The sequence below is a fragment of the Dendrobates tinctorius genome, unplaced genomic scaffold (genome assembly GCF_039654945.1).
Source record: "Dendrobates tinctorius isolate UK_male_01 unplaced genomic scaffold, ASM3965494v1 ptg000357l, whole genome shotgun sequence".
Lineage (NCBI taxonomy): Eukaryota > Metazoa > Chordata > Amphibia > Anura > Dendrobatidae > Dendrobates > Dendrobates tinctorius.
This window is the reverse complement of record NW_027362023.1, coordinates 738,388-763,822: the sequence shown is the minus strand read 5'-3', so window position 1 is coordinate 763,822 and position 25,435 is coordinate 738,388. Positions and strand designations below refer to the sequence as shown.

The 25,435-nt window shown below is 53.4% G+C and overlaps 1 protein-coding gene across 3 annotated transcripts in view; it reads right to left on the bottom strand.

Annotated features, from left to right (window-relative positions):
• The window catches only part of RASSF1 (Ras association domain family member 1), a 43,861-nt gene that overhangs the window by 1,683 nt on the left and 16,743 nt on the right, over positions 1-25,435 (bottom strand). The window contains exons 2-4 of one of the 3 annotated variants that reach the window (XM_073562542.1): positions 17,946-18,070; positions 5,181-5,276; positions 3,844-4,135 (exon numbers count right to left, since the gene is read on the bottom strand). In XM_073562542.1, coding sequence (XP_073418643.1) covers positions 3,844-4,135; positions 5,181-5,276; positions 17,946-18,070 — 513 coding nt within the window. Of the gene's footprint in view, positions 1-3,843; positions 4,136-5,180; positions 5,277-5,766; positions 6,177-7,074; positions 7,531-17,945; positions 18,071-25,435 lie in introns of those variants that run through there. The other 2 variants (XM_073562543.1, XM_073562545.1) reach the window with 2 other exon arrangements.

Genomic DNA, 25,435 nt, shown 5'->3' with positions numbered 1-25,435 from the left:
AATGTCTGGGGGTTATATCAGTACTGGAGCGCTATAAGAGGGGCTGATATCAGTCACATATGGTGTAATGTCTGGGGGTTATATCAGTACTGGAGCGTTATAAGAGGGGCTGATATCAGTCACATATGGTGTAATGTCTGGGGGTTATATCAGTACTGGAGCGTTATAAGAGGGGCTGATATCAGTCACATATGGTGTAATGTCTGGGGGTTATATCAGTACTGGAGCGTTATAAGAGGGGCTGATATCAGTCACATATGGTGTAATGTCTGGGGGTTATATCAGTGCTGGAGCGCTAGAAGAGGGACTGATATCAGTCACATATGGTGTAATGTCTGGAGGTTATATCAGTACTGGAGCGCTATAAGAGGGGCTGATATCAGTCACATATGGTGTAATGTCTGGAGGTTATATCAGTACTGGAGCGTTATAAGAGGAGCTGATATCAGTCACATATGGTGTAATGTCTGGGGGTTATATCAGTACTGGAGCGTTATAAGAGGGGCTGATATCAGTCACATATGGTGTAATGTCTGGAGGTTATAATGTATGGAGGTACAGGAGCGTTATAAGAGGAGCTGATATCAGTCACATATGGTGTAATGTCTGGGGGTTATATCAGTACTGGAGCGTTATAAGAGGGGCTGATATCAGTCACATATGGTGTAATGTCTGGGGGTTATATCAGTACTGGAGCGTTATAAGAGGAGCTGATATCAGTCACATATGGTGTAATGTCTGGGGGTTATATCAGTACTGGAGCGCTATAAGAGGGGCTGATATCAGTCACATATGGTGTAATGTCTGGAGGTTATATCAGTACTGGAGCGTTATAAGAGGAGCTGATATCAGTCACATATGGTGTAATGTCTGGGGGTTATATCAGTACTGGAGCGTTATAAGAGGGGCTGATATCAGTCACATATGGTGTAATGTCTGGAGGTTATATCAGTACTGGAGCGTTATAAGAGGGGCTGATATCAGTCACATATGGTGTAATGTCTGGAGGTTATATCAGTACTGGAGTGTTATAAGAGGGGCTGATATCAGTCACATATGGTGTAATGTCTGGGGGTTATATCAGTACTGGAGTGTTATAAGAGGGGCTGATATCAGTCACATATGGTGTAATGTCTGGAGGTTATATCAGTACTGGAGCGTTATAAGAGGGGCTGATATCAGTCACATATGGTGTAATGTCTGGAGGTTATATCAGTACTGGAGCGTTATAAGAGGGGCTGATATCAGTCACATATGGTGTAATGTCTGGGGGTTATATCAGTACTGGAGCGTTATAAGAGGGGCTGATATCAGTCACATATGATGTAATGTCTGGGGGTTATATCAGTACTGGAGCGTTATAAGAGGGGCTGTTATCAGTCACATATGGTGTAATGTCTGGAGGTTATATCAGCACTGGAGCGTTATAAGAGGGGCTGATATCAGTCACATATGGTGTAATGTCTGGGGGTTATATCAGTACTGGAGCGCTATAAGAGGGGCTGATATCAGTCACATATGGTGTAATGTCTGGAGGTTATATCAGTACTGGAGCGTTATAAGAGGAGCTGATATCAGTCACATATGGTGTAATGTCTGGGGGTTATATCAGTACTGGAGCGTTATAAGAGGGGCTGATATCAGTCACATATGGTGTAATGTCTGGGGGTTATATCAGTACTGGAGCGTTATAAGAGGGGCTGATATCAGTCACATATGATGTAATGTCTGGGGGTTATATCAGTACTGGAGCGTTATAAGAGGGGCTGTTATCAGTCACATATGGTGTAATGTCTGGAGGTTATATCAGCACTGGAGCGTTATAAGAGGGGCTGATATCAGTCACATATGGTGTAATGTCTGGGGGTTATATCAGTACTGGAGTGTTATAAGAGGAGCTGCTATCAGTCACATATGGTATAATGTCTGGAAGTTATATCATCACTGGAGCGTTATAAGAGGGGCTGATATCAGTCACATATGGTGTAATGTCTGGGGGTTATATCAGTACTGGAGTGTTATAAGAGGGGCTGATATCAGTCACATATGGTGTAATGTCTGGGGGTTATATCAGTACTGGAGTGTTATAAGAGGAGTTGATATCAGTCACATATGATGTAATGTCTGGGGGTTATATCAGTACTGGAGCGTTATAAGAGGGTCTGATATCAGTCACATATGATGTAATGTCTGGAGGTTATATCAGTACTGGAGCGTTATAAGAGGGGCTGATATCAGTCACATATGGTGTAATGTCTGGGGGTTATATCAGTACTGGAGCGTTATAAGAGGAGCTGATATTAGTCACATATGATGTAATATCTGGAGGTTATATCAGTACTGGAGTGTTATAAGAGGGGCTGATATCAGTCACATATGATGTAATGTCTGGGGGTTATATCAGTACTGGAGCATTATAAGAGGAGCTGATATTAGTCACATATGATGTAATGTCTGGAGGTTATATCAGTACTGGAGCGTTATAAGAGGGGCTGATATCAGTCACATATGGTGTAATGTCTGGGGGTTATATCAGTACTGGAGCGTTATAAGAGGGGCTGATATCAGTCACATATGGTGTAATGTCTGGAGGTTATAAGAGGGGCTGATATCAGTCACATATGATGTAATGTCTGGAGGTTATATCAGTACTGGAGCGTTATAAGAGGGGCTGATATTAGTCACATATGGTGTAATGTCTGGAGGTTATATCAGTACAGGAGCGTTATAAGAGGGGCTGATATCAGTCACATATGGTGTAATGTCTGGGGGTTATATCCGTACTGGAGCGTTATAAGAGGGGCTGATATCAGTCACATATGGTGTAATGTCTGGAGGTTATATCAGTACAGGAGCGTTATAAGAGGGTCTGATATCAGTCACATATGGTGTAATGTCTGGGGGTTATATCCGTACTGGAGCGTTATAAGAGGGGCTGATATCAGTCACATATGGTGTAATGTCTGGAGGTTATATCAGTACAGGAGCGTTATAAGAGGGGCTGATATCAGTCACATATGGTGTAATGTCTGGGGGTTATATCCGTACTGGAGCGTTATAAGAGGGGCTGATATCAGTCACATATGGTGTAATGTCTGGAGGTTATATCAGTACTGGAGCGTTATAAGAGGGTCTGATATCAGTCACATATGATGTAACGTCTGGAGGTTATATCAGTACTGGAGCGTTATAAGAGGGGCTGATATCAGTCACATATGGTGTAATGTCTGGAGGTTATATCAGTACTGGAGCGTTATAAGAGGGGCTGATATCAGTCACATATGGTGTAATGTCTGGAGGTTATATCAGTACTGGAGCGTTATAAGAGGGGCTGATATCAGTCACATATGGTGTAATGTCTGGGGGTTATATCAGTACTGGAGCGTTATAAGAGGGGCTGATATCAGTCACATATGATGTAATGTCTGGAGGTTATATCAGTACTGGAGCGTTATAAGAGGGGCTGATATCAGTCACATATGGTGTAATATCTGGAGGTTATATCAGTACTGGAGCGCTATAAGAGGGGCTGATATCAGTCACATATGGTGTAATATCTGGAGGTTATATCAGTAATGGAGCGTTATAAGAGGGGCTGATATCAGTCACATGGTGTAATGTCTGGGGGTTATATCAGTACTGGAGCGTTATAAGAGGGGCTGTTATCAGTCACATATGGTGTAATGTCTGGAGGTTATATCAGTACTGGAGCGTTATAAGAGGGGCAGATATCAGTCACATATGGTGTAATGTCTGGAGGTTATATCAGTACTGGAGCGTTATAAGAGGGGCTGTCACATGCGGTGCAGCCATTGGTGATGTTACGCCGTGTCGGGGTCTCACCTTGACCTTTCTTCTCTGTTCTCTGGAACAAGGCGAATTTCCGGGGATTATCCAGCACGGTGAATTTGCGCAGCAGCGCCTGGATGACCTCGCTGGCCGGGGTGCGGGAGCTGAGGTGCAGGTGTTTGGAGGCGTCCTTGGGGAGGTAGAAGGAGGTTCTGCGTTTCACCTGGGCGCGCACAGCTCCTCTCCTCTCATGATTACAAGATGGCTTCTTCGCTTCGGGCACAGAGACCGGGCGGACGAGCTTCAGCTGCACCTTGATGAATCCGGTGTAGGAGCCGTCTTTATTCTGAGGTGGGGAGAACAGACTCATTTATCCCCCGAGAACGGTATCCCGGTGCCGAGAAGGAGAACCAGGCCCCGACACCGGAAGCGGCGACCGCAGTCATCATCCCACCGGCTCCCCGAAAGCCGGCCTGTCACTCTACAGCCCCCCCCGTTACTCCGCAGCTTCCCCGACAGTCGGCCCCCTGTCGCTCCATAGACCCCCCCCACCCGACAGTCAGCAGCTCCCCCCCCCCGTCACTCCGCAGCCCCACAGACAGTCGTCCCCCCGTCACTCCGCAGCCCCACAGACAGTCGTCCCCCCGTCACTCCGCAGCCCCAGACAGTCGTCCCCCCGTCACTCCGCAGCCCCAGACAGTCGTCCCCCCGTCACTCCGCAGCCCCACAGACAGTCGTCCCCCCGTCACTCATCAGCCCCAGACAGTCGTCCCCCCGTCACTCATCAGCCCCACAGACAGTCGTCCCCCCGTCACTCCTCAGCCCCACAGACAGTCGTCCCCCCGTCACTCCTCAGCCCCACAGACAGTCGTCCCCCGTCACTCCTCAGCCCCACAGACAGTCGTCCCCCCGTCACTCCTCAGCCCCACAGACAGTCGTCCCCCCGTCACTCCTCAGCCCCACAGTCGTCCCCCGTCACTCCTCAGCCCCACAGACAGTCGTCCCCCCGTCACTCCTCAGCCCCACAGACAGTCGTCCCCCCGTCACTCCTCAGCCCCACAGACAGTCGTCCCCCCGTCACTCCTCAGCCCCACAGACAGTCGTCCCCCCGTCACTCCTCAGCCCCACAGACAGTCGTCACTCCGCAGCCTCACAGTCGCCCCCCCGTCACTCCGCAGTCCCACAGACAGTCGCCCCCCCGTCACTCCGCAGTCCCACAGACAGTCGTCCCCCCGTCACTCCGCAGCCCCACAGACAGTCGTCCCCCATCACTCCGCAGCCCCACTGACAGTCGTCCCCCTGTCACTCCACAGCCTCACAGACAGTCGGCGCTGGTCACCCTGCCGTCCCCCATCAGTGACGTCTCGCAGGTGACAGCCCAGAGGACCCACCAGGCTCATGAAGAGGTTGCTTTTGATCTTGGAGTTGTAATCCTTGATCATCTGCTGCGTCTCCTTCGGGCTCAGGGCCGGCGGCTGCTTCTCATCCTGTAAAGACAAGACATGATGGGAGTTATGATCCACTGTCACTCAGATCGTCACCTTTATTAGAGGCGGCTGCGGAGCTCCTGACGCGCGGTGACGAGTCTTTCTGGTTTTGGGAGGTGAAGACGCTGAGTTCTCTGAGCTCAGGGAGTGACAGCAGATTCCCTGATCACAGGGCAGGATTAACCCTTCACAGCTGGACAGGATTCCTCCTGTGGCCGGGTCATCTGCTCTCACTGTAAAGAATCCTTTCCTGTACAAGTCTCTGGGCCTTACTGTGACCTCCAGGAAACTGACTGATGAGACCATGGGGTCTTCTTGGGATCAATAGGGCGGCACAGATAAACTGACCCGCACCCTGGCCCTTCACACTCATCCCCTCCCATGATGGGCATTTCCACCCGTACTTTATACCTATACCATACACTATATGAGATATGGAGCAACAAGAAGAACTATCATAGGCACAAAGCAGCTTCCATGACGACACCACCTCTCTGCCCCCTGTTCTCCACGCTCCCCTTCCTTCCGTTTCTTGCTCACAGTTGCATCACTCAGTTTGGTGCAGATGATGGGGGTTGGGAGCCATTGGACAGCCGCCAGCCTCCGGCAGCCCAGCTCTATCTCTGGAGTTTAGCTGAAGTGAGAGGAGTCCTGAGAACCAGAAACCGAGAGGAAAGACTTGAGAACCCGACTCCCACCCGGCCCCGGCGGTATAAGGCTCCCACCCAGCGAGATACGGCTCCCGGTCAACCCCGGCGGTTTACAGCTCTCCCCCGTATACGGCTCCCAGCCGGCCCTTTGCCCAGCATAATATAGCGCTCCCACCCGGCGGTATATGGCTCACATACACATGGTGCACCACAGCCCCTCCTATATCCTTCCTGAGACTTCATCTGTCGCCCCCCAGACCCCTCGCCTGCTCCTCCTGTCGCCCCCCAGACCCCTCGCCTGCTCCCCCTGTCGCCCCCCAGACCCCTCGCCTGCTCCTCCTGTCGCCCCCGATCCCTCGCCTGTTCCTCCTGTCGCCCCCGACCCCTCGCCTGCTCCCCCTGCCGCCCCCCAGATCCCTCGCCTGCTCCTCCTGTCGCCCCCGACCCCTCGCCTGCTCCTCCTGTCGCCCCCGACCCCTCGCCTGCTCCTCCTGTCGCCCCCGATCCCTCGCCTGCTCCTCCTGTCGCCCCCGATCCCTCGCCTGCTCCTCCTGTCGCCCCCGACCCCTCGCCTGCTCCCCCTGTCGCCCCCCAGACCCCTCGCCTGCTCCCCCTGTCGCCCCCGACCCCTCGCCTGCTCCCCCTGTCGCCCCCGACCCCTCGCCTGCTCCTCCTGTCGCCCCCGACCCCTCGCCTGCTCCTCCTGTTGCCCCCCAGACCCCTCGCCTGCTCCCCCTGTCGCCCCCGACCCCTCGCCTGCTCCCCCTGTCGCCCCCGACCCCTCGCCTGCTCCTCCTGTCGCCCCCGACCCCTCGCCTGCTCCCCCTGTCGCCCCCCAGACCCCTCGCCTGCTCCCCCTGTCGCCCCCCAGACCCCTCGCCTGCTCCCCCTGTCGCCCCCCAGACCCCTCGCCTGCTCCCCCTGTCGCCCCCCAGACCCCTCGCCTGCTCCCCCTGTCGCCCCCCAGACCCCTCGCCTGCTCCCCCTGTCGCCCCCCAGACCCCTCGCCTGCTCCCCCTGTCGCCCCCCAGACCCCTCGCCTGCTCCTCCTGCCGCCCCCGACCCCTCAGTCCCGGGTTTGGTGTCGCAGTCCTCGGGCTCCCCTGCGGCCTGTGTCGGCGCTACATGCGGGTGCGGTGGCCTCTGACCTGGCTCTTGGCCGGGGGTCTCCGGGGCGGGATGGAGGTCCTGGCTGTGTAGTAGAGCTCCAGCTCCGGGTCGGCCTCCTCCTGGCTGCAGTAGCCGCTGCTCGTGGTGCTGCTCCAGCTCCGCTCGAAGGTGGCGCCGTCCTGGTCTCCCTTCCCCATAATGGCGCCGATCACAGACCGAGCAGATCGCACGACGTCCTGTCCGCGGCAGAGATCAGACCGAGTGGCGTCTGCGAGGAGGATCGGGCGGGGCGATGACTTCACCCTCCTCCCATCCGCCCGCACAGGAGCATCATTCAAACCAGCGCCAAACACCCGGATCCAGGCCTAGAGCCAGTCCCACACCCGGATCCAGTCCTAGACCCAGTCCCACACCCGGATCCAGGCCTAGACCCAGTCCCACACCCGGATCCAGTCCTAGACCCAGTCCCACACCCGGATCCAGTCCTAGACCCAGTCCCACACCCGGATCCAGTCCTAGACCCAATCCCACACCCGGATCCAGTCCTAGACCCAGTCCCACACCCGGATCCAGTCCTAGACCCAGTCCCACACCCGGATCCAGTCCTAGACCCAGTCCCACACCCGGATCCAGTCCTAGACCCAGTCCCACACCCGGATCCAGTCCTAGACCCAGTCCCACACCCGGATCCAGTCCTAGACCCAGTCCCACACCCGGATCCAGTCCTAGACCCAATCCCACACCCGGATCCAGTCCTAGACCCAGTCCCACACCCGGATCCAGTCCTAGACCCAGTCCCACATCCGGATCCAGTCCTAGACCCAGTCCCACATCCGGATCCAGTCCTAGACCCAGTCCCACATCCGGATCCAGTCCTAGACCCAGTCCCACATCCGGATCCAGTCCTAAACCCAGAATGTTACAGAATGTTTTTTTTTGCTTTTTACAGGTTTAATAACAATAAGAAATGATGAGAATAATATAATGGTGCGGAGCCCGGACGTGAATGCACAGAGGGAAAGCGTACACTAGAGAAGACAGAGAAAGGATCCAGAAGGATCTAGAGAAACTTTAACAATGGGCAGCAACTAATGCAATATTCTGCATCTGGGCAAGAGAAACGAAAATTACATCTACAGAATGGGAGGAATAGGGCTAAGCAACAGCACGTGTGAAAAAGACTTGGGTATACTAATAGATCACAGACTGAACATGAGTCAACAGTGTGATGCAGCAGCAAAAAAGGCAAATGCAATTCTAGGATGTATTAACAGAAGCATACAGTCTAGATCACGTGAAGTCATTATTTCTCTCTACTCCTCTTTGGTCAGACCTCATCTGGAATATTGTGTCCAGTTTTGGGCGCCACATTTTAAAAAAGACATCAACAAACTGGAGCAAGTTCAGAAAAGAGCGACCAGAATGGTGACCGGTCTGCAAACCCTGTCTTATGAGGAACAGTTAGGCCAGGTTCACATAGCGTTCTGGCAGTCCGTTTAATGGGTGCGTTACAAAACGGCATTAACGCAATGTAACGCATCCATTAATGCACCCATAGACTGCCATAACCTAGCGCATTGCTAACGCATGTCAAATCGGCATGCGTTAGCGAAGTGCCGTTATGCTGTCGGACGTGGTCTAACGCGTTCAAGGGTCCGTCACGGCTAGCGCACAATGAGCAGCTGCGCTAACGCGATGTCACAAACGCGATCAAAAGAAGAGTAGCGTTAGCGCAGTCCGTTTAATGCATGCGTTAACGCTATGAACCTGTCCTTACAGGATCTGGGAATGTTTAGCTGCAAAAGAGGAGACTGAGAGGAGACGTAATAGCCGTCTACAAATATCTGAAGGCCTGCAGGGGGATGGACCAGATGACTCAGAAGGTCCCTTCCAACTCTACCATTCTAGGATAACATGAACCCCCCCCCCCCCCCCCCGCAGACACAGGCAGCACAGGTGCCTCACACACAGGTCCTGGCATCAGATCGGGCGATCGGCCAATGTTCACATGACTGTTATTTGTGGCGGCTTTGAGGGTCTTGCTGTGATATCTGCAATCTTCACATACAGAACAGCACTGCAGACCCCCCGGGTCCTGCCGTGACATGTGACTGGAACAGAGAGCTGGACATCAATGTGAACAGGATCACATACACTTCAAATCTTCAGACCGTAGTGGGACCAATGGTGAGACCCCTGCAACCAATGATGGGACCCCCTGTAAAAAATGGTGGGCCCCCTGAAACCAATGGTAGAACTCCCTGCAACCAATGGTGGGACTCCCTGCAAACAATGGTGGGACCCCCTGCAACCAATGGTGGGACCCCCTGCAACCAATGGTGGGACCCCCTGTAACCAATGGTGAGACCCACTGCAACCAATGGTGGGACTCCTGCAACCAATGGTGGGACTCCCTGCAACCAATGGTGGGACTCCCTGCAACCAATGGTGGGACTCCCTGCAACCAATGGTGGCACCCCCTGTAACCAATGGTGGGATTCCCTGCAACCAATGGTGGGACTCCTGCAACCAATGGTGGGACTCGCTGCAACCAATGGTGGGACCCCCTGCAACCAATGGTGGGACCACCTGTAACCAATGGTGGGACTCCCTGCAACCAATGGTGGGACTCCTGCAACCAATGGTGGGACCCCCTGCAATCAATGGTGGGACTCCCTGCAACCAATGGTGGGACTCCTGCAACCAATGGTGGGACCTCCTGCAACCAATGGTGGGACTCCTGTAACCAATGGTGGGACCCTATGTAACCAATGGTGTGACTCCCTGCATTCAATGGTGGGACCCCCTGTAAGCAATGGTGGGACCCCCTGATCTGCACCAAAACCTGCATAAAGTACAGCGCTCTGCCTCCGCTGCACGTGAAGAGGAGAAGCGCGGCCATTGAAAGATCACAGCGGAAATAAGACACCTGATCTCTGTGTGCACGGAAAACAGAGGACAAACCCCATTTATATCTTTGTACCCCGGGAGTCAGACCTGGCTTTCTTCATCCTTGGTGCCGGACCTGGTTCTCCGCACTCCGGGTGTTGGACCTGGTTCTCTTCATCCTGGGTGTTGGACCTGGTTCTCCTCACCCCGGGAGTCAGACCTGGCTTTCTTCATCCTTGGTGCCGGACCTGGTTCTCCGCACTCCGGGTGTTGGACCTGGTTGTCTTCATCCTGGGTGTCGGACCTGGTTCTCTGCAATCCAGGTATCGGACATGGTTCTCCTCACCCCGGGTGTCAGACCTGGATTTCTTCATCCCAAGAGTCGGACCTGGTTTTCTTTATCCTGGGTGTTGGACCAGGTTCTCTGTAACCCGGGTGTGGGACTTGGTTCTCCACACTCCGTATGTCGGACCTGGTTTTCTTCATCCTGGGTGTCGGACCTGGTTCTCTGCAATCCAGGTGTCGGACCTGGTTCTCCTCACCCCGGGTGTCAGACCTGGTTTTCTTTATCCTGAGAGTCGGACCTGGTTCTCACCCCGGGTGTTAGACTTGTTTCTCTTCACCCCCGGGTGTCGGACCTGGTTATGTGCACCCTAGGTGTTGGATCTGGTTCTCCTCATCCCGGGTGTTGGACCTGGTTTTCTTCACCCCCGGGTGTCGGACCTGTTTTCTTCACCCTGGGTGTCTGTCTTGAGTGTGGCCCTTATATTTGGCTCTGGGCACGTCTATGGGCTCCTTTCGTGGTGCTTTACATGGACCCTGTGATTAGCACATGACACCCCTTCCCCCACTGCTCTACTTCATTTTAATCTTTGTTCTTGTGATTTTGGCAGCGACTCTCGGTCACATGACCATGTATCCTGGGAGGGTCTCCAGCCAGATCTGGGAACATCCTGCTTTTAATAGTTACCGGTCCCTCTGGGTCATTGCCCCTCTGTGCTGTACTCTGAGACACTGAGCGGCCTCCATTCACAGAGGCCCAGCCTCAACTACAGACCTGCGGCACCTGCACAGGGACTGGACGCGGTGGCTGATACTGTAATAAAGGATATGGCATCACTATCGTCAGAGGGGTCCGACCTCTGCGACGTGGAAGATCCCGAGTTGCTTTTATTCCTCCTTTCCCCATTGAAAACACATTTATACTGGGCTGACAACTATCTTAGTGTCTGACAACCACACTCCGAAGATGCAGACATGGATGAAGCCACCTGGTTTATAGTCATTGGAAAAGTAAAACATTTTTTCATTTTTTTCATTTTTTTATTTTTTTTTCCATTTCCCCCCCTTTTTGTTTTTCTTTTACAATGTGTCACGGGGCAGTTGGGAAAAAACAAGAGACGTGGAACCTGGGCTCCTGAACTGCCCCTCAGGCTAAGGGGGTGCCCTGACTTTCCTTAACTTGGGTTTACACTTGATGGTAGTGAGGCCCAAGTCCCCAACCTGTCCCTGTCTCCTGTTAAAGGGAACCTGTCTCCCCCCCCCAGGCGTTTTTAAGTAAAAGAGCCCCCTTGTGCAGCACTAATGCTGCATACTGTCAAGGTGGCTCTTTTATTTAGCGTCCCTTCCACCGCCGAAATAATCATTTTTAAAATTGGTCAGACATACCTGATTTTTGACCGGGGGGCAGGTCTTTCCCCCTCGGACACAGACGCCTCACATCCATCAGTCATGTCCTCCTTTTGAATTTGGCGCCGCCTCCTCAGCGTTCATTTCAATTCCTTGGGCCTGCGCTGTAATCTTGTTTCTTGGGCATGCGCAGTTAGCGCTGCCCGTGCCCTCACATCACATCATGGCCTTCCTATCCCGCGCCGCAGTCGCTTATGATTTATTCACACTGCGGGGCGGGATCTCGGGCCGCGCATCCACGCAGGTGCGATAGGTAGGCCATGATGTGATGTGAGAGCACGGTCAGCGCTAACTGCGCATGCCCAAGAAACAAGATTACAGCGCAGGCGCCGGGTAAATAACTGAACGCTGAGGAGGCGGCGTCCAGAAGAATGGAGGAAATGACTGATGGCTGTGGGGTGTCTGTGTCCGGGGGGAAAGACCTGCACCCCGGACAAACTAGAGGTATGAGGGACAAATTATAAAAACGATTCTTTCGGCGGTGGAAGGGAACCCAACTAAAAAAGCCACCTTGACAGAATGCAGCATTAGTGCAGCACAAGGGGGCTCTTTTACTTAAAAACGCCTGGGGGGTGACAGGTTCCCTTTAAGCCCTGAACTAAACCCCCAACCCTCTCCCCAGGAGGTGAAACAGGGAATGTACTGCACCAAATAACACACGAAAGGAAATATAAAACAGACACCACGGGGTTAAAGCAACTAAAAACCAAAACTTAGCTTTATCTGCAGCCAATGCTCCCAGCAGCAGAGTAAGGCACCCAATCAGCATCCAGCAGCAACACCCCTGCTCCAGATAAGCTGAACCCCCTCTGCACCAGATAGCTCCTCTCTTCAGCAAGGTTGGTTAGTGAATGACCAATATTACCAACAGTGACCTGGCGCAGCTGACGACCTTTGATAGGAAGGAGGAGGGGTGGTCACCACCTGCTGGCTAATTAAACGTGTAGTAACACCAGCGGCCACCGGGGGCAACAAGTGACCTTAACCCCTGATGGCTTGAAAGGAAAAAGGTTTATAAATGAGAATCCAGACTCTGCCACAGATCCAAGAATGGATCGTGACACAATGATTACACATTCTTTTTGCAGTAATATTGTTGCTCTTCTTCTCTGTGGAGCTGCCATAGGAGATTTCTATATATCCCTCCAGCTGATGTATGTGGTGACCGTCTCTTCCCTCTCTCTCCCTCCAGCTGATGTATGTGGTGACCATCTCTTCCCTCTCTCTCCCTCCAGCTGATGTATGTGGTGACCGTCTCTTCCCTCTCTCTCCCTCCAGCTGATGTATGTGGTGACTGTCTCTTCCCTCGCTCTCCCTCCAGCTGATGTATGTGGTGACCGTCTCTTCCCTCGCTCTCCCTCCAGCTGATGTATGTGGTGATCGTTTCTTCCCTCTCTCTCCCTCCAGCTGATGTATGTGGTGACCGTCTCTTCCCTCGCTCTCCCTCCAGCTGATGTATGTGGTGACCGTCTCTTCCCTCTCTCTCCCTCCAGCTGATGCATGTGGTGACCGTCTCTTCCCTCGCTCTCCCCCCAGCTGATGTATGTGGTGACCGTCTCTTCCCTCGCTCTCCCTCCAGCTGATGTATGTGGTGACCGTCTCTTCCCTTGCTCACCCTCCAGCTGATGTATGTGGTGACCGTCTCTTCCCTCGCTCTCCCTCCAGCTGATGTATGTGGTGACCGTTTCTTCCCTCTCTCTCCCTCCAGCTGATGTATGTGGTGACCGTCTCTTCCCTCGCTCTCCCTCCAGCTGATGTATGTGGTGACCGTCTCTTCCCTCTCTCTCCCTCCAGCTGATGTATGTGGTGACCGTCTCTTCCCTCGCTCTCCCTCCAGCTGATGTATGTGGTGACCGTCTCTTCCCTCGCTCTCCCTCCAGCTGATGTATGTTGTGACCGTCTCTTCCCTCTCTCTCCCTCCAGCTGATGTATGTGGTGACCGTCTCTTCCCTCTCTCTCCCTCCAGCTGATGTATGTGGTGACCGTCTCTTCCCTCTCTCTCCCTCCAGCTGATGTATGTGGTGACCGTCTCTTCCCTCTCTCTCCCTCCAGCTGATGTATGTGGTGACCGTCTCTTCCCTCTCTCTCCCTCCAGCTGATGTATGTGGTGACCGTCTCTTCCCTCGGTCTCCCTCCAGCTGATGTATGTGGTGACCGTCTCTTCCCTCTCTCTCCCTCCAGCTGATGTATGTGGTGACCGTCTCTTCCCTCTCTCTCCCTCCAGCTGATGTTTCTGGTGACCGTCTCTTCCCTCTCTCTCCCTCCAGCTGATGTATGTGGTGACCGTCTCTTCCCTCGCTCTCCCTCCAGCTGATGTATGTGGTGACCGTCTCTTCCCTCTCTCTCCCTCCAGCTGATGTATGTGGTGACCGTCTCTTCCCTCTCTCTCCCTCCAGCTGATGTATGTGGTGACCATCTCTTCCCTCTCTCTCCCTCCAGCTGATGTATGTGGTGACCGTCTCTTCCCTCTCTCTCCCTCCAGCTGATGTATGTGGTGACCGTCTCTTCCCTCGCTCTCCCTCCAGCTGATGTATGTGGTGACCGTCTCTTCCCTCGCTCTCCCTCCAGCTGATGTATGTGGTGACCGTCTCTTCCCTCGCTCTCCCTCCAGCTGATGTATGTGGTGACCGTCTCTTCCCTCTCTCTCCCTCCAGCTGATGTATGTGGTGACCGTCTCTTCCCTCGCTCTCCCTCCAGCTGATGTATGTGGTGACCGTCTCTTCCCTCTCTCTCCCTCCAGCTGATGTATGTGGTGACCGTCTCTTCCCTCGCTCTCCCTCCAGCTGATGTATGTGGTGACCGTCTCTTCCCTCTCTCTCCCTCCAGCTGATGTATGTGGTGACCGTCTCTTCCTTCTCTCTCCCTCCAGCTGATGTATGTGGTGACCGTCTCTTCCCTCGCTCTCCCTCCAGCTGATGTATGTGGTGACCGTCTCTTCCCTCTCTCTCCCTCCAGCTGATGTATGTGGTGACCGTCTCTTCCCTCGCTCTCCCTCCAGCTGATGTATGTGGTGACCGTCTCTTCCCTCGCTCTCCCTCCAGCTGATGTATGTGGTGACCGTCTCTTCCCTCTCTCTCCCTCCAGCTGATGTATGTGGTGACCGTCTCTTCCCTCTCTCTCCCTCCAGCTGATGTATGTGGTGACCGTCTCTTCCCTCTCTCTCCCTCCAGCTGATGTATGTGGTGACCGTCTCTTCCCTCGCTCTCCCTCCAGCTGATGTATGTGGTGACCGTCTCTTCCCTCTCTCTCCCTCCAGCTGATGTATGTGGTGACCGTCTCTTCCCTCTCTCTCCCTCCAGCTGATGTATGTGGTGACCGTCTCTTCCCTCTCTCTCCCTCCAGCTGATGTATGTGGTGACCGTCTCTTCCCTCGCTCTCCCTCCAGCTGATGTATGTGGTGACCGTCTCTTCCCTCTCTCTCCCTCCAGCTGATGTATGTGGTGACCGTCTCTTCCCTCGCTCTCCCTCCAGCTGATGTATGTGGTGACCGTCTCTTCCCTCTCTCTCCCTCCAGCTGATGTATGTGGTGACCGTCTCTTCCCTCTCTCTCCCTCCAGCTGATGTATGTGGTGACCGTCTCTTCCCTCGCTCTCCCTCCAGCTGATGTATGTGGTGACCGTCTCTTCCCTCTCTCTCCCTCCAGCTGATGTATGTGGTGACCATCTCTTCCCTCTCTCTCCCTCCAGCTGATGTATGTGGTGACCGTCTCTTCCCTCTCTCTCCCTCCAGCTGATGTATGTGGTGACCGTCTCTTCCCTCGCTCTCCCTCCAGCTGATGTATGTGGTGACCGTCTCTTCCCTCTCTCTCCCTCCAGCTGATGTATGTGGTGACCGTCTCTTCCCTCTCTCTCCCTCCAGCTGATGTATGTGGTGACCGTCTCTTCCCTCTCTCTCCCTCCAGCTGATGTATGTGGTGACCGTCTCTTCCCTCGCTCTCCCTCCAGCTGATGTATGTGGTGACCGTCTCTTCCCTCTCTCTCCCTCCAGCTGATGTATGTGGTGACCGTCTCTTCCCTCTCTCTCCCTCCAGCTGATGTATGTGGTGACCGTCTCTTCCCTCTCTCTCCCTCCAGCTGATGTATGTGGTGACCGTCTCTTCCCTCGCTCTCCCTCCAGCTGATGTATGTGGTGACCGTCTCTTCCCTCGCTCTCCCTCCAGCTGATGTATGTGGTGACCGTCTCTTCCCTCGCTCTCCCTCCAGCTGATGTATGTGGTGACCGTCTCTTTTCTCTCTCTCCCTCCAGCTGATGTATGTGGTGACCGTCTCTTCCCTCTCTCTCCCTCCAGCTGATGTATGTGGTGACCGTCTCTTCCCTCCAGCTGATGTATGTGGTGACCGTCTCTTCCCTCTCTCTCCCTCCAGCTGATGTATGTGGTGACCGTCTCTTCCCTCCAGCTGATGTATGTGGTGACCGTCTCTTCCCTCGCTCTCCCTCCTCGGCCCTAGTACACCACATTGATTGTGTGTAATGTCGCTCTATAGCTATATGCTCTATATACTTGGTATCTTTATATATGTGATCATTATTTTTCTCTATTTTGCTTTGTATTCTCATACAGATATTTCTTGATAAAGGCCGACACGTTGGTTTCTGACGATCTGACGTTCTCCTGGTCACTTTTTCTGTTAATAAACTTTTCCTGCAATCAACTTATTTGAGTGCCAAAGTTTCTAATGTAATTATACACAGTCCGAGGGTCACTAAGGGTTTACTACAGGACCAGTGTTGTCTTAAAGTGACAGATCCCTGAGCGGCACAGCAGGTGTGAATAATCATCAATTTATATGGATCCTCAGACATCACAGACTGTCAGGGGCAGCGGCTGCACCCCAATATTATAGGGGGCACATTTTATGTTCTGCAGAAATCACTGGCGCCTGCGGCCAAGGTGCAGAGATCGTCAAGCTCCTCCATACATTCCTATGGACTCCTCTGCCTCCTCCACACTCCTCTGCCTCCTCCTCCACCCTCCTCTGCCTCCTCCTCCACACTCCTCTGCCTCCTCCTCCAGACTCCTCTTCCCCCTTCTCCACACTCCTCTGCCTCCTCCTCCACACTCCTCTTCCCCTTCTCCACCCTCCTCCAGACTCCTCTTCCCCCTTCTCCACACTCCTCTGCCTCCTCCTCCACACTCCTCTTCCCCCTTCTCCACACTCCTCTGCCTCCTCCTCCACCCTCCTCTTCCCCTTCTCCACCCTCCTCCAGACTCCTCTTCCCCCTTCTCCACACGCCTCTGCCTCCTCCTCCACACTCCTCTTCCCTCTTCTCCAGACTCCTCTGCCTCCTCCTCCACCCTCCTCTGCCTCCTCCTCCACACTCCTCTGCCTCCTCCTCCAGACTCCTCTTACCCCTTCTCCACACTTCTCTGCCTCCTCCTCCACCCTCCTCTGCCTCCTCCTCCACACTCCTCTGCCTCTTCCTCCAGACTCCTCTTCCCCCTTCTCCACACTCCTCTGCCTCCTCCTCCACACTCCTCTGCCTCCTCCTCCACACTCCTCTTCCCTCTTCTCCACACTCCTCTGCCTCCTCCTCCACCCTCCTCTGCCTCCTCCTCCACACTCCTCTGCCTCCTCCTCCAGACTCCTCTTACCCCTTCTCCACACTTCTCTGCCTCCTCCTCCACCCTCCTCTGCCTCCTCCTCCAGACTCCTCTGCCTCTTCCTCCAGACTCCTCTTCCCCCTTCTCCACACTCCTCTGCCTCCTCCTCCACACTCCTCTGCCTCCTCCTCCAGACTCCTCTTCCCCCTTCTCCACACTTCTCTGCCTCCTCCTCCACACTCCTCTGCCTCTTCCTCCAGACTCCTCTTCCCCCTTCTCCACACTCCTCTGCCTCCTCCTCCACCCTCCTCTGCCTCCTCCTCCACACTCCTCTGCCTCTTCCTCCAGACTCCTCTTCCCCCTTCTCCACACTCCTCTGCCTCCTCCTCCAGACCCATCTGCCCCCTTCCTCCACATTCCCCACATTCCGCTACCTCTCTCCAGACTCCTCTGCCCCCATCCTCCAGACTCCTCTGCCCCTCTCCTCCAGACTCCTCTGCCCCTCTCCTCCAGACTCCTCTGCCCCTCTCCTCCTCCAGACTCCTCTGTCCCTTCCTCCAGACCCAACTGCCCCCATCCTCCAGACTCCTCTCTCTCCTCCTCCAGACTCCTCTGTCCCTTCCTCCAGACCCAACTGCCCCCATCCTCCAGACTCCTCTGCCCCCATCCTCTAGACTCATCTCCAATCTTCCATAACTGGACCGGACGGGAAATGATTCTCTCTCCCCCTATAGGTCAGTCATGGATGGTGTTCAGTAATATCAGGGTCACCAGGCGTGGTGGTCTTACCACATTAGTGTCTTTCTCCCAGGCTGCGTCCTGTGATTGGTCGCTGTCACTGTCCGCGTCGTCTTCTCTGCTGCAGTCCAGTCGGATCAGAGCTCGGCATCGGTAGTGACACGTGAAGCTGCAATCTGCGAGACACAAGAGTAATGCAGGTGACTGGTGAGGCCCAAACACAGCACATCCCCAGCAGGGGGCGCTACATGTCTTTTCTACCCCAAGAGAGGAAAAGCAGAGAAGTTGTCAGGGTCCTAATGATGGAGGGAAGTGCAGCGGCAAAGAGGGAAGAGCAGCGGCAAAGAGGGAAGAGCAGCGGCAAAGAGGGAAGCGCAACGGCAAAGAAGGAAGCTCAGTGACACAGAGGGAAGCGCAGCGGCACAGAGAGAAACACAGCCGCAAGGAGGGAAATGCAGCGACACAGAGGAAAGTGCAGCCGCAAAGAGGGACATGCAGAGGGAAGCGCGTCAGCAAACAGGGAAGGGCAGCGGCACAGGGGGAAGTGCAGCGGCACAGAGGGAAGCACAGCAGCAAAGAGGGAAGCAAAGCGGCACAGAGGGAAGTGTGGCAGCAATTAGGGAAACACTGAGGGAAGTGCAGCAGCACAGAGAGACGTGCAGAGGCACAGAGGGAAGTGCAGCGACACACAGGGAAGTGCAGCAGCACAGAGATGCGCAGTGGCACAGACGAAAATGCAGCCACAAATAGGGAAGCGCAACCGCAAAGAGGGAAAAGCAGCAGCACAGAGGAAAGCGCAGTGGCTTTGTACACCTGTACATGTATGACGGTGTATGTTCAGTGTATGACGATGTACACATGCACAGTGAAGATAATAAGTATTTGATCCCTTGCTGATTTTGTAAGTTTCTCCACTGACAAAGACATGAACAGTCTATTATTTTATGGGTAGGTTAATTTTAACATTGAGAGATAGAATATCAAAAATAAAATCCAGAGAATCACATTGTATAAATTATATAAATGTACTAGATGGAGGAGCGATGCTATCGCATCGGGAGGGCGGTAATGTCCCGATGGCGGCCGGCTCTCTCTCCCCCCATGTGCTAACCCACCTATCCACTCTCTCTTTCCCCATGTGCTGACTTCTCCCGTCTGCGCTCTCTTCTTTGACCTGTCTACCTCATGTGCTATCCCCTTGTCTGCTGTCTCTCTCCTTCCTGTACTGTGTTCTCCCCTCATGTGCTGTCCCGTTTGAGGTGTCTCACCCCCTGTGCTCTGTCTCTCTCACCCCTGTGTCTGACCATGTACAGAACATACCACAGCTCCTGGGCAGGGGAGGAAGCAAAAGACAATACTGACATTACAGCAGGAGATCGCAGAGGATATATTTTGTGATGTAAAATATTGTTTAAAAACAGTCAGTGAACTATTTTACCTCACAAAATGAATCCTCTGTGATCCCCTGCTGTCATGTCAGTATTGTATTTTGCTTCCTCCCCTGCCCAGGAGCTGTGGTATTCTCCGTACACGGTCAGACACAATTTCTAAAATAAACTTTCGTTCGTGGGAAAACCCCTTTACTGTGACCGGCTTCCTCTGCCTGTAGACACGTTGCGCATCTGCTGCCGGGATCAGCCGAATGATTCACTGCGCCTGCGAGGAATTCACGCATGCTCAGTGCGACGGTGTTCCACTGGTGGTATCGCGCAAGAAGCTGCGTGTCAGTGTGTGTGAATGTGTGAGTGAGTCTGAGTGTGTGTGCGTCTGAGTGTGAGTGTGGTGCGTACGGCGTATAGAATGTGTGTGTGGTGCAACGGTGTTCCGCTGGTGGTACCGCGCAATAGGTTGGCACCAGCAGCAGTTTCCATATTGAGACACCCATCACTTGGGTGTCCCAATATGGCGGTCGGTGAACTTCCTCTGCTTGGAATTCTGGGATACGGTAACATCTGGACAGAACAGGAAAAGAAAACATTACAAGGCCATTATATAAATAGATTTGCATTTTGCAGTGAGAAGTATTTGATCCCCTACCACCCATTAAGAGTTCTGGCTCCTACAGGCCAGTTAGACGCTCCTAATCATCTCGTTACCTGCATTATAGATAGCTGTCTTACATAGTTACCTTTATAACAGACTCCTGTCCACAGACTCAATTAATCAGTCAGACTCTAACCTCTACAACATGGGCAAGACCAAAGAGCTTTATTAGGATGTCAGGGACAAGATCATAGACCTGCATGAGAAGGAGACAACTGTTGGTACAATAGTAAGAAAATGGAAGAAATACAAAATGACTGTCAATCGACATCGATCTGGGGCACCATGCAAAATTTCTCCTCGTGGGGTATCCTTGATCATGTGGAAGGTGAGAGGTCAGCCTAAAACTACAAGGGGGAACTTGTTAATGATCTCAAGGCAGCTGTGACCACAGTCACCATTGGTAACACATTACGCTGTAAAGATTTACAATCCTGCAGTGCCCACAAGGTCCCCCTGCTCCAGAAGGCACATGTACAGCCCGTCTGAAGATTGCCAGTGAACACCTGGATGATTCTGTGAGTGATTGGGAGAAGGTGCTGTGGTCAGATGAGACAAAAATTGAGCTCTTTGGCATTTACTCAACTCGCCGTGTTTGGAGGAAGAGAAATGCTGCCTATGACCCAAAGAACACCATCCCCACTGTCAAGCATGGAGGGGGAAACATTATGTTTTGGGCGTGTTTCTCTACTAAAGGCACAGGACTACTCCACCGCATCAATGAATGGAGCCATGTACCGTAAAATCCTGAGTGACAACCTCCTTCACTTCACCAGGATCGGTCGTGGCTGGGTCTTCCAGCAAGACAATTACCCAAAACATACAGCCAAGGCAACAAAAGAGTGGCTCAAAAAGAAACACATTAAGATCATGGAGTGGCCTAGCCAGTCTCCAGACGGTAATCCCATAGAAAACTTATGGTGGGAGGTGAAGCTCCGAGTTACCAAGCTCCTGACATGTGCGCAAACCTCATCATCAACTACAAGAAAACGTCTGACTGCTGTGCCTGCCAACAAGGGTTTTGCCACCAAGTATTAACCCCTTAGTGACAGAGCCAATTTTTACAAATTTGGTAGCTGAGACCCTGGAGAAATTCCGACTCTGGGGAGCACCGTATACTTATTTCTCAGCACTGTTAAAAGGTGTATCAGCAGTTGTTAAGGCCTGTTTCACACTTCCGTTTTTGACCATCAGTCAAAATCCGCTGGTTTTTGAAAAAAACGGATCCATTTTTTTTGGCGGATCCGTTTTTTTCCCCATTGAGTTGCATTACCGGCGGATCTTGACGGATGGCCATCCATTGGATCCGTTTTTTTGCGGATCCGCCAAATTTTTTTCGTCCACCGACATGCATGGACGGACCCTGCAACGTTTTTTTTGCAGGATTCGCATTTTACATTGCGCATGCCCAGAGAAAAGAAGTCAGCCGTGAATTTAACCCTGAAATCCTTTCTGGCGGACAAAAAAAATTCTCTCTCTCTCTCTCGCAGCGGTTCCTTTAAAATTCTTCATTCGGCGGATCCGTAAAAAAAACGGATCCGGTGGCATCCGTTCACATCAGTTAGGAACGGATCCGCTTTCCGCCTTTTTGGCGGATTTTGACTGACCCTAAAAAACGGAAGTGTGAAACAGGCTTAAGGGGTAAAGTCTTGTTTGCCAGACGGATCAAATACTTATTTCTCACTGCAAAATGCAAATACGTTTATATAATTTATACAATGTGATTCTCTGGATTTTATTTTTGATATTCTATCTCTCAATGTCAGTGGCGTATCTACAAAGTTATGGGCCCCGATGCGAACTTTCAAATGGCCCCACATGCCAAAATACACGCACATCTCCGCTCCACACACCTCGCACACACAGGGCTCCGCTCCGTACACCTTATACACGCGCTACTCCACTCCGTACACCTCGTACACGCACATCTCCGCTCCATACACCTCGTACACGCACATCTCCGCTCCATACACCTCGTACACGCACATCTCCGCTCCGTACACCTCGTATACACATGGTTCTGCTCCGTACACATCGTACATACGCGGCTCCGCTCCATACACCTTGTACACACACGGCTCTGCTCCATACACCTCGTACACGCACATCTCCGCTCCATACACTTCATACACACACGGCTCCGCTCCGTCCACCCCGTACACGCGCGGCTCCGCTCCATACACCTCGTACACGCACATCTCCGCTCCATACACCTCGTACACACATGGCTCCGCTCCGTACACCTCGTACATACGCGGCTCCGCTCCGTACACCTTATACACACACGGCTCCGCTCCGTACACCTCTTACATAGGCGGCTCCGCTCCATACACCTTGTACACACACGGCTCCGCTCCATACACCTCGTACACGCACATCTCCGCTCCATACACCTCGTACACACACGGCTCCACTCCGTACACCTCGTACACACATGGCTCCGCTCCGTACATCTCGTACATATGCGGCTCCGCTCCACACACCTCGTACACACACAGCTCCGCTCCGTACACCTTATACACGTGCGGCTCCGCTCCATACACCTCGTACACGCACATCTCCGCTCCATACACCTCTTACACGCACATCTCCGCTCCGTACACCTCGTACACACATGGCTCTGCTCCATACACCTTGTACATACGCGGCTCCGCTCCATACACCTTGTACACACACAGCTCCGTTCCATACACCTCGTACACGCACATCTCCGCTCCATACACCTCGTACACACACGGCTCCGCTCCGTACACCTCGTACATACGCGGCTCCGCTCCATGCACCTCGTACACACACGGCTCCGCTCCATACACCTCGTACACGCACAGCTCCGCTCCATACACCTCGCACACACATGGCTCCGCTCCGTACACCTTGTACATGCGCAGCTCTGCTCCGTACACCTCGTACACGCGCGGCTCCGCTCCTTACACCTCGTACACACGCGGCTCCGCTCCGTACACATCGTACACGCGTGCCTCTGCTCCGTACACCTCGTACACGCGCGGCTCCGCTCCATACACCTCGTACACGCGTGGCTCCGCTCCGTACACCTCGTACACACACGGCTCCTCTCTGTACACCTCGTACACGCGCGGCTCCGCTCCGTACACCTCGTACACGCGCGGCTCCGCTCCGTACACCTCGTACACACGCGGCTCCGCTCCGTACACGTCGTACACGCGTGCCTCTGCTCCATACACCTCGTACACGCGTGGCTCCGCTCCGTACACCTTGTACACACACGGCTCCTCTCCGTACACCTCATACACACGCGGCTCCGTTCCATACACCTCGTACACGCGTGGCTCCGCTCCGTACACCTAGTACATGCGCAGTTCCGCTCCATACACCTCGTACACGCGCGGCTCCGCTCCGTACACCTTGTACACACACGGCTCCTCTCCGTACACCTCGTACACGCACATCTCCGCTCCACACACCTAGTACACACACGGCTCCGCTCGGTTCACCTTATACACGTGCGGCTCCGCTCCGTACACCTCGTACACGCACATCTCCGCTCCATACACCTCGTACACGCACATCTCCGCTCCGTACACCTCGTATACACATGGTTCTGCTCCGTACACCTCGTACATACGCGGCTCCGCTCCATACACCTTGTACACACACGGCTCTGCTCCATACACCTCGTACACGCACATCTCCGCTCCATACACCTCGTACACACACGGCTCCGCTCCGTCCACCCCGTACACACGCGGCTCCGGTCCATACACCTCGTACACGCACATCTCCGCTCCATACACCTCGTACACACATGGCTCCGCTCCGTACACCTCGTACACACGCGGCTCCGCTCCATACACCTCGTAACACGCACATCTCCACATCATACACCTCGTACACACACAGCTCCGCTCCATACACCTCGCACACCTCCGTACACCTCGTACACGCGCGGCTCCGCTCCATACACCTCATACACGCACATCTCCGCTCCGTACACCTCGTATACACATGGTTCTGCTCCGTACACCTCGTACATACGCGGCTCCGCTCCATACACCTTGTACACACACGGCTCTGCTCCATACACCTCGTACACGCACATCTCCGCTCCATACACCTCGTACACACACGGCTCCGCTCCGTCCACCCCGTACACGCGCGGCTCCGGTCCATACACCTCGTACACGCACATCTCCGCTCCATACACCTCGTACACACACGGCTCCGTTCCGTACACCTCGTTCACGCACAGCTCCGCTCCATACACCTCGTTCACGCACAGCTCCGCTCCATACACCTCGTTCACGCACAGCTCCGCTCCATACACCTCGCACACCTCCGTACACCTCGTACACGCGCGGCTCCGCTCCATACACCTCGTACACGCGCGGCTCCGCTCCGTACACACACGGCTCCTCTCCGTACACCTCATACACACGGGGCTCCGTTCCATACACCTCGTACACGCGTGGCTCCGCTCTGTACACCTAGTACACGCGTGGCTCCGCTCTGTACACCTAGTACATGCGCGGCTCCGCTCCGTACACCTCGTACACGCGCGGCTCCGCTCCGTACAACCTGTAAACCCCTCCTGACTCCACAAAGAAACTTTACCTCATCCAGCACCATGGCAACCAGCACAGCAAAGTCCTGCATACGCCTGGCCCCTGATCATGTGACCTCTGACTCCTCCCCTCCTGTGACCTCATCACAGGTCCTGTGCACACATTAGAGAAAAGAGCCTAGGACGTCATTGCAGGCTGTGAGGTGGGTCTCTGCGGGAGGGCAAGGATGGGGTGCATGGGGGAGTGTGGGGGCTCAGTGCAGTGCGGGACGCGGGTGGGGGGGTCAAAAATGGGACTGTCCTGCGAGAATCGGGACGGTTGGGAGATGTGCCTGCCGGGCCCCATCGCAGTGGCGACTGCTGCAACCGTGGTAGTTACGCCCCTGCTCAATGTTAAAATTAATCTTCCCTTAAAATTATAGACTGTTCATGTCTTTGTCAATGGGGAAACTTACAAAATCAGCAAGGGATCAAATACTTATTTCCGTCACTGTATATGTATGTGTACACCGTCATGCACTGCACATACACTGTCATACACTGCACATACATCATCATACACTGTACATACACCGTTATACATCATACACTGCACATACACCGTCATACACTGCACATACATCATCATACACTGTACATACACCGTTATACATCATACACTGCACATACACCGTCATACACTGCACATACATCATACACTGTACATACATCATCATACACTGTATATACACCATCATACACTGTACATACACCGATATACAGCATCATAGACTGCACATACATCGTCATACACTGCACATACATCATCATAGACTGCACATACATCATCATAGACTGCACATACATCATCATACACTGCACATACTTCATCATACACTGCACATACTTCATCATACACTGTACATACACCGTTATACATCATACACTGCACATACACCGTCGTACACTGCACATACAT